The sequence below is a fragment of the Protopterus annectens genome, chromosome 7.part1 (genome assembly GCF_019279795.1).
Source record: "Protopterus annectens isolate FY-2018-M chromosome 7.part1, PAN1.0, whole genome shotgun sequence".
Lineage (NCBI taxonomy): Eukaryota > Metazoa > Chordata > Ceratodontiformes > Protopteridae > Protopterus > Protopterus annectens.
The window spans coordinates 145,868,397-145,878,396 of record NC_056740.1 but is presented as its reverse complement, the minus strand read 5'-3'; the positions used below and the strand labels follow the sequence as shown (position 1 = coordinate 145,878,396).

General features: G+C 39.7%; 1 protein-coding gene across 1 annotated transcript in view; it reads right to left on the bottom strand.

Moving 5' to 3' along the window:
* Positions 1-10,000, bottom strand: part of UROC1 (urocanate hydratase 1) — a 1,269,467-nt gene that overhangs the window by 858,050 nt on the left and 401,417 nt on the right. The window contains exon 7 of the mRNA XM_044078604.1: positions 9,343-9,404. Coding sequence (XP_043934539.1) covers positions 9,343-9,404 — 62 coding nt within the window. The remainder of the gene's footprint in view (positions 1-9,342; positions 9,405-10,000) is intronic.

Genomic DNA, 10,000 nt, shown 5'->3' with positions numbered 1-10,000 from the left:
CCCATGTGTAACCACAGCTCCTGTCCTGCGGTTAGCCTCTGAAGGATCATTAGCAGCTGGCAGTACCACAGGAGGAAACACAGATGTGGGTGACAAATCTGTGGCTATCTTCAGCCAGTGTCCTTAGCCTTCAAAAACTGTTGGAGTTGCAGAGGCTTCATATTCCATGCCTAGAAAAGCTTTGATTCTTAGCATTTTTGCCATTTTTTTGGTAAGATAGGAATCCTTGGTAACCTGAGCTAAATATTTCTCTCCCTCAGATTCAGTTATTACCTCCCCTTGTTCTAAAGTACAATGTTTTGTTATACCCTAGAAAAGGGACTATAGTCTGTGGTCTTTATAAAGTTGGATTTTTACTGAAGTAGAAAGTTATCATACAGTCAACTTTATAGATTGTTACTAGGCTAACAAACCAGGGGGAGGGGGCTTTCTAAGCCTAAGCAAGTTTTCCTAAAAGGATACCATGTCCTGTGTTCAAATAGGACATTGAGGACCAGGCATTTATAATCTACCTCTGTCCATAAGGGACATGGCTGCCAGGCCCAGTGTAAATTTCCTATTCCCCATCCACTGGTCTAGGTTGCACTTAAATTGGGTAATAGACAAACTCAGCTTCACATGGATGGAAAGCCTATTCCATAGGAGGGAAGCCTCTGGGACATGTATTCATCTCTCCAGCATGTTCTGCAAGTCACAGACAAAACTCAGGTCCTTAGATCTTGCATTTCTGATACTGTTTGACTTTCGAATATGCAGGAAATTCATAAGTGTGGTGTTTGCGGATGCCTTGTAAACCAGGCATAGATCATTCCTCAGCAGTATATAGTAGATTAAGTACAGGAATGGACCTTAAGGTGTTCTACATAAGGTAGGTTATGCCTTGTATTCCTTTGTGTAAGGAATCTTGGAGGTTGCTCTAATTGCCACATATGCCTGGCACATACCAAAGGGAGCACTGTACTCTGTGGTTGGTCTGATAAGGGAAGAGTACAGTGGGATAATCACTTGGACCTAGATGCTATGCACTTACTTATAAGTTGCACAACATAAAAGGATTGCCTCACCACTGTGGCCACAAGGTGGTCAAAGGTAAGGCTACTGTCTATGTGTATACCCAGATGCCTGACCACAGGGTTGACTCTAGGAGGGTATTATTGACAATGTAATTAGCTGGAATGGTTGACTTCCCAAAGGGTACAATTATGCATTTCTTAGCACCGATTTTAAAGCCATGGCTTTGGCACCATCTGTTAGTCAAAAATAGGCCTTCTTGTGTCTGCAGGGGAGTCAGTGACAACCCCCAGTTTACAATCATCTACAAACTTAGTCATAAACCTTCAGTATTTGCTTCCATTTGAGAGAAATAGATCCCAAAAAGAAGTGGGCCCCATACTGAGTCCTGGGAGATTCCAGGAATGACTGGCCTGTTGGTGAAGGTGGCCTCCTTATTTTGACCTCCTGGGTCCTAACAGTGAACCAATTGGCTATCCAGCAGGTGACTAAATTAGTAAGCTCGTCTACAATGCCTGAATGGTGTATGGCATAACCTTTCTTTAACAAAGCCAAACTGTGATGTGGCTGGCATTTGCAGGTTACCCATGTCCTCATTTATCATGTCCTTGATGATTCTTCCCATGGTCTTACATATGAGGCAAGTCAGACTTGTAGGCCTGCAGTTACCCATATCAGCAGTTGGACCTCCTTTGTGCAGGGGAATGACTATAGCCTTCTTTCATTCCTTCGGCAAAAAATCTGAGTGTAGGCTCTAGTTGAAAAGTGGTTCAAGTGGGCCAGAAAGGGTTTCAAGGCAGAACAAACAATGAAAATCTTTTGGTGGTAATCTGTCAACCACAAGTGCACTTGATGGTAGCCTTCCCATGCACAAGGTCAGCCTCTGAAAGATGTCCAATTCACAATCTCTAACAGGCAAATACAACAATAAAATAAGTCAATAAAAAGCAGAAAAAAATAATTCTCAAAAAAAACAGTTATCATTGCTTTGGAAGTCATATGGAAGGTAAAGAAAATAGTTATGAGGCATTAAGAAAACAAAGGCACATACAATATACCCTGCCGACATCTGTTGTCTCAGAAAAGACAGCCTTGTGCTTCGAATCTCAAATAGATCTGGAAGTCAAGCCAGATGGGTCACACAGCCTCATGCAGTATAATTCCCTCGCATTATGATGCAGATTGCAACACTGATCCTTACACTGAACATCAGCAATTTGGTAACTTAGAAAATAGCATTTATATTAGCTATGTCAGCAAGGCTTTATCAGGCCACCCAGAGCTAGTGCATCTTTTACCATACATTTGAAACTTGGAGAGTGCATTTTCCTTCAAGTATTTGGGTGTCTGGCTTTACTTTACCATCTCCCTTAAATACCAGCCAAATTACCTACACGCCAACATAAATAAAATCTGAAAGTCTGCTGAATCACAAGACCAATATCATTCAAAACGAACTCCTGTAGCCTGTAATGGCCTATCACACAGAATAGTATAGGTCACTCTAACCTTATGGCCGAAGGGATATCAGGAATGGTAGCAGTGACATCCCTTAGTATTGAGAATGTTAGTTATTATTGGGGAATACATTATTTTCCACACAATTTAAACATGAACTGGCAAGTCTTCCAACCATCTCTCAAGTTTAGTTATTAAAGTAAGCAAGGTGTTACTTTAACATATGCAGGAGGCGTTCATCTTAAATGAAAGTAATGTGCTAACCCATAACTTTCACACAGGAAGGTGCTGATCTTACTGTGGAGAATGAGGTCTTTGGCATGAGGGACAGACCATTGTTTCTATAAACGTCATGAAGGACTAGCAACAGCCCCTTGACATTTGCTTCAACTTCTGAGAAGTGGATGCAGCACAGGGTTTGGGACACATCCCTATAGAACCCAACTGATGACAATCCTCTGGCTAGAAGAGTCCTGTCAAAAGTGTGGGTTCTTTAGAGTCGCAGTTTGCTATCTGGTAGACTTCATATGGGTTTATGTTCAACTGACCCACATCCAGGTCTTCAGTGGCACTTTCAATTAAATGGGATTAGTTTAGAATGAATGACCTAACTTTTATTAATCCAAACTGGTTTGGGTCCAAGGTTTGTTGGTCATCTATGTCATGGCTTATTAGCTCAAAAAATCATGCGTTTCATAGCTTTACATGATACTTGCAAAACTAAGACACAGTTTTGTGGTCTGCTATGGGGCCACATCTGTGTAACAGTACCACTATGGCCATTCTTCACATTGCTAGGACATAACTCATACTGAGGCTTAAATTGAAGTTTAAGAGGGGTTTGCCTAAATGGTGATAAGTGGAACAAGTATCATGCTACAGTTTCAGACCAGACTTTTTTTTTGCTCATCTTTAAGTTGAAGGGGGGCACTAGCTGAGGGAACTGCATAGGGTGTTAGCTTAACTAGCTACAATTCTGCATTCAATTATAATTTTAAAGTGCCATTGTTATTTGAGGTACACCAGGCTTACAAAGAAATAGAACATCAGTCAATTTGCCTGTGAATACTGCCACAAGAAAGGTAATCGTGTTGTCAATATTCACTCTTTAATGTTGTCACACTAGGTAACAGTCTATGTCAAATACTTTCATATCTGACATAATAAACCTCATTATCCTGCAAATACATAAAAAGCTCTGCATACTTACAAGAGTGACACAATATACCGTGGGCAGCTGTTGATTGATAAGTGATGATCAATAAACCTCTTCAGAGAAGCAGTCAGGCTAAATGACATCAATGCGATTAACAGAGCAGGAAACAGGCAAATATAAGTCTAATGTCAATGTAGGTCTCAAAATGTGCTGCCAAATTTTATCTGACTATAATAGCCAGTGATACTAAGTGACTTTAAACATCAGGTGATGTGGAACCATGAGAAATTAACGAGCATGTAACACATTCAAACCGAAAAAGTTATACTCTGTAGATATCTCTCTGTCAATTTCTGTAGTGTGTAAAAAATAACTTTAAGCACTCTGCCTTTGTGATCTGGACTGTGACGGAAAATGGCACCTTTAACCGAATTACTCAAACACTTAACACAAAAAACAACCACAAACAGAATGAGGAAGTTAACTTACTGAAAGAAGAGCACAACGCAAAAAAAAAAATACAACAGCATAGGAGTATAGCAAGGGAGTTTGGTGTCAAGGGCAACATACTCATTTTGCACACCTTGTCCCCTCCTCAGTCCACCAGCTCCATGTAAATGCAACAGTGTCCGAGTGGAGCTGTAACAAAGCAATATACAGCATTTTAACATGCCAGTGGAGACTCATCTAACATTACACTACTTAACTTCAAAAAGATTGGAACATTGATAACAGTATATATAGTTATTGTGCACATCCTCCATGCGATGGCTGGAGTTTTCACTAGGTGCTCATCTCACATTTCAAAGAGATACTGTAAGTGAATGGGAAGTTCTCCAAACTGCCCATGGGCTTTTGTGTACATATATATTTGTGTGTGTGCATGCTGTGATACACTTTGCATTTTATTCAGTTATTCAGAATTTTTATTTTTTCTTTGCCTTACACCCATACTTCTCACCCTCTTAAAACAATAAATCTGGACAAAGGCCCAAAAATAAGGACAGATTTTAAATACTGCTCTTATAAAGTTAGAGATTTGCTAGAATAATAGGTTTTATGTTCTCATATATTTTCTGAAGGATATGAAGTCTGAAACTCAAAATTATATCATAATTTAGTGACTTCAATTCTCGGCAATTTGCCAAAAAAACACAAATTTTGTGAGGAACAGACCAAATATATGATGCAGAAATCTCGATATTCTGCAAAAATCTGGAGAGCTGAAAGGCATTTTTACACCAGTTGATTAATGGGATAAACTCTGCCTCCCCTACAACCTTTAATTATATTAAGCAGGTAAACAGACAATGAATGCATAACACTACAAGTCACAGCCAATGCCAGATGCTTATTTTCACTTTATTACCAAATACTCAGTGTTGTTGCATTTGATTCCTCCTATTGTTATATTAGAACATTTCAAACCCATTGTAATAACTTAATAAAACATTTTTTTCTCCTAAAATGTCAGCACATTTATCATCTTTCTTATTTTTGTAGCACATAACAACCCAAATCAGAACAGTCTTATAAAAAACAGGGGCAGGGGTAACCTAATCAGTTTTGCAACCTCTCCTGTGCAGCACATATTCTTCTTTGTACCCAAAATCACTACACATTACCACATGTATCATCAATTAACGACCACCAATGTTGCCAGAAAAAATTCAAACAATAAGCTTTGTCTGCTTTGAAATGTCCTTCAGTCTACTCATTGGCTGTTGTTTGCTGAAGTCATTCTTCTGTTAAAATGATTTGTGTGAAGCAACAGAGTAAATGCTGACTGGAATGTGCTGCTCGACTGTTTCAGTGTAGTTTGGGGAAGGATGCCTAGTGTTGCAGTACAAACACTATGATGCGACAGCAAGTAGAACACGCTGCCAGCTGCCTTATTTGAAATGGGGGGGGGGGGTTGCTACCTGATATTCATGTAATTTTGAAGGTATGCATGGCTTTATTAGTGGTGATTAGAATGATCACAGCAACATCTACTGGGATAAAAACAAAAAAAGAAAAGAAAAGTCACTTGAAAGTTCACAAACTCAAAATTACCAGCTGAAAGAGCAAATAAGCACACAAATGTGTGCAGAGATCCCTACCGTCACATTACCCTAGCTAATAGCTATACTGCAATCTAGGATAGTACGACAATTAGGGTCACTGTCCTCATGAATGTTCAAGGGTGCTGTAGAAAGGTTAAGAAAGTAATATTAACATGAATAATTTTTTTTACACCGTGGTCTCCAGCAAAAGTCTCGTCTTACTTCTACCAAACGAATACACCACGATGGTTTTTAGTTGTGTATCTAATGAGTTTCATATTACTGTCTGTAGTAAGGCTTAAGAAATGTAATGTTTTCTGTTTTACATTCCTCTTTTTGTAAATTGTGATTGTTGGCAAGTGTCAAACTTTTTGTATATTGTTTATTAATCTTTTAGAAATTTTTGTAATCTTTTTGTACTATTGTTATGGAGCTTATCTCCCCAGGCCTCTGCTGAAAACGGGCTACTTGCCTAGCCGGACTCTACCCAGTTTACAAATGTAAAATAAATAAAAAAGCTCCATCCACATGGCCATTTTACTTTTCAGCACAGCAGTTCTAGCCTCAGTCTGCAAGCCACACACACAAACTAACCACCCAGACAGTTCTTATAATTCTATTTATTTTAGGATAACTGCTTCAGCCCCAATTCACTGCTTTTACTGATGGTTCTAGTAACTGGGCTACAGTAAAACAGTCTCTCACATGTGGAGTGCTGCACTGTGGCTGAACTAGTGACAGAGTGGAATTTTGAGCAATCATTGCTCAAAACAGAGAAGATAGGAAAAGCTTTAATCAGTGGTGTACGACCCAGTTGACCAAGGTTCAAATAGTGTCTCTGGTAACTGACGGGCATGCCCATCTCAGATTGGGGGGGGGGTCATCACAAAAGATTTCTTAGAAGCGGCATGATTTAAAAAGGGGAGTTGCCCTCAAATTTAAGCAATGAGCATGAGAGGCAGGGCAGGGAAGTAGGTAGGGCATATAAAGACTCCCCCAGGACTGAAATGGAGATGGCCAATTTCCCAGGATGCCCTTATGATCCACAACTGGCCCAAAGGATATCAGATTAAGTCCCAAGGGGGGGTAGTAGACTTGGCATGAAAGTGGGGCACTGGAGGCCTGGCCAGTGATATGTCCTGGGGAGACAAAAAAAAAAAAAAAGACAGAGCAGAGAAGCAGCCATTGTATAACATTAAATACCCACAGCAGTTTACAGACAAGACAATTGCTTTTTATTTTTAACTACTGGAAATTACGGAATAAATACTTACTGTAGGGAGTCCCCTAAGATAGGGACTCAGGTCAAATGCCACATCTGTCCCTGGCCCAATCTGACCTTGTTAGTAAAGCATCAAGTCACTTGCCAACAGATAAATTGAGTGCCCATTAAAAGATAACTCAGTTTTTCTAGAATTTAAAAATTAGCTCCAGCCACAATCTTGTAACAGGGAAGAAATAGGTTTTGTGTCTCACCCAAAAATAAAAATATGGGATGCCTTTAATCATCAGATGATAAATCATTTCAGTCTTAATACTTGTGTTTATCTTTAGAAATTTTATTCAAGAGGAAGCTTGTATTTGCTTAGCACGTAATACTTGAACCTAACTACATACACACCTCGGTTTTATGTCTAATATGGTGGGTCATTCATACTTTTACTATGACTTACCTTAAGTTTATTTACTGTGACACAGCTGCATCTAACTGCTACTTCAATGTGTCCTGCATCTAACTGCTACTTCAATGTGTCCTTCTACATTGTTAGTTAATGAGACAGAGGTGTTCTCTATTGCAATTGTCTGGACAATTGTTGCATACAATAAATATTTGCATATTGTTCATAGATTCATAGGTATGTGTACTAGGCTATCGGCTCTAGGGCCTATACAAGCCTAGCCAAAAAGGTACTCTGACTTTCGCCACCAAAGAAAATTATTTTCCTGTGCCCCTGTCAAGCAGAGCCACAGAGGTGATCCCCGGGGTGAATTTACTATTTCCCATCCAATCATTAAGAATTTTTTTGAAGAGTGCTAGTGTGAAGCTTTGTTTGATATAGATAGGTAGTTTGTTCCAGAGTATGGGAAGTCTCTGGGACAGGAATCCAGCCCTCCAGCATGTTGTGTTTATTGTAGTCCCAAGGTTTAGGTCCCTAGAGCGTGTAGCTCGGAGGGATTGGAATTTAAGTGGAGCATGTCCAACGGCTCTGGGTATGACATAGCTTTGTATGTTAGGCATAGGTCGCCTCTGAGTTGGTGATATGTGACGCGGAGTAAAGCTGGAATTTTTTGAGACTGTCTGCATAGGGCATCTGTTTCAGTCCATTAATCCTCTTTGTCGGGTATTTCTGCGGCCTTTCCAGGTGTTGTAGATGTCTTGTGAGGTACATACCAAAAGGGGCACTGCACTCTATAATGGGTCTAATGAGTGATGAGTAGAGGGGAACAATGACCTCTTTTTTCCTGTATGAGAAACCTTTTGTGATGAGGTGGTGCCATGTGGAAGGATTTCCTGACTACTGTGGCAATGTGATTATCAAAGGAGAGACTACTGTCCACCTGTGTTCCAAGGTCTCTTATCACACTTTCGGTGTTAAGTAGACTATCACCTATGTGGCAGCTCATGGGTAGAGAGTTTTTACCAAAGGGGATGACAATGCACTTTTTAGCACCGAGTTTGAGGCCATGGCTTTGACACCAGGCATCTGTCTCAGTGAGGCCCTTTTGTAGGATGTCCACATCATTAGGAGTTTCAGCTATGGCTCCTAGTTTGCAGTCATCTGCGAACTTCATTAGCCAAAGACCTTCTGTGTAAGCCTGTACTTCAGAAAAGTAGATACCAAACAGGAGAGGAGCCATGACTGAACCCTGTGGTACTCCACCTGTCACTGGTCTGAAGTTGGATTTGGAGTCTGCTACTTTCACAGTGTGGGTTCTGTCAGTGAGGAAGTTGGCAACCCATGTTGTGTCATAGGGATTTATACCTAGTTTAGTGAGTTAATCTATAATTCCAGCGTGGGGGATGGTGTCAAAAGCCTTGGCGAGATGTAGATAGACTGTGTGAACCACCTTACACTAGTCTACGGCTTTAGTGACTGCTTCAAAGAAGTCAATCAGGTTTAGGAGACATGATCTGCCTTTTACAAACCCAAACTGGGTGGAGTCCAGAGTTTGGAGATTACCAATGTCTTTGTTTATAAGTTCCATGATGATTCGTTCCATGGCCTTGCAGACCAGGCTCATCAGGCTAATGGGGTGTAGTTCCCAGGGTCTGTGGTGATTTCCCCTTTGTGGAGTGGGATAACCATCGCTGTGTGCCATTCAGTGGGCACAAAGCCTGAGGTGAGGCTATGATTGACCATGGTGTTTAGGTGGGGTGTCAGTTCATTCTGTAGTTCATGTAGAATGCAGCCTGGGATGTTGTCAGGTCTCATGGATGCTGTGTTCTTGGCTTTGGATAGTGTGGTTTTTACCTGTGCAGCCGTGATTACAGGAACTTTGCATTCTTCTGGTATAGAGACTAATAGTTCTTATGTTTATATTACGGTGTGGTTAGTACAGGTTTAAGTTAATAACTTTGTCCTATGTCATACCTGAGAAGGGCCCAGAGTGTAGAAGACAAGCAAAATAGTTAAGTAAATAAAAGATGTTAAGCATAAAATGTATTCTTACATGGTGATGCCCATTGCAAACATTTTTTCATACTCTTCTCTTGATGAATAGTTTGGTATCACCTAAAATAGAAATGGTTCTTATTAGTCAAGTCAGCTGATGTATCCAATGCAGAAACCCAGTTTTACTTGGATTTTAAACATACAATGGAAAGCTCATTGCCATAACATTGTTGTAGCTTTTCCAGCAGTGCCACATTCTCTGTTCTTAGACACCATTCAGCTCAAATGTGGATGTTTTGGATCTATTAAGCATTACAGAGCATGAGGTGTAGTACCAATCAGTGGCAGCTCATATCTGTTTGCACTTAAGAATGTTTAACATTACTATATTGTAGTCATTAATCAAAATTCCAGTATTTAAAAAGTACTCAAAAACCATTAAAAACATTTTTTGACATTAAACAATGCAATCTGTTTGTATAAGAAGCAGTAGCCCAATTTCTTCACTACAGCACCTCTAAAGTAAAAGCTCAAGCCATTAATAAATTCAGGACTAAATTAACTTTTAAGTGTTTAAATCCTAAAGTTGTACAAAAATGTCCAAAATCCTAAAGCTGCAGAAAATGTCTAAATGCATAAACATATAAATCTCATATATATATTACACACACACATATATATATATATATATATATATATATATATATATATATATA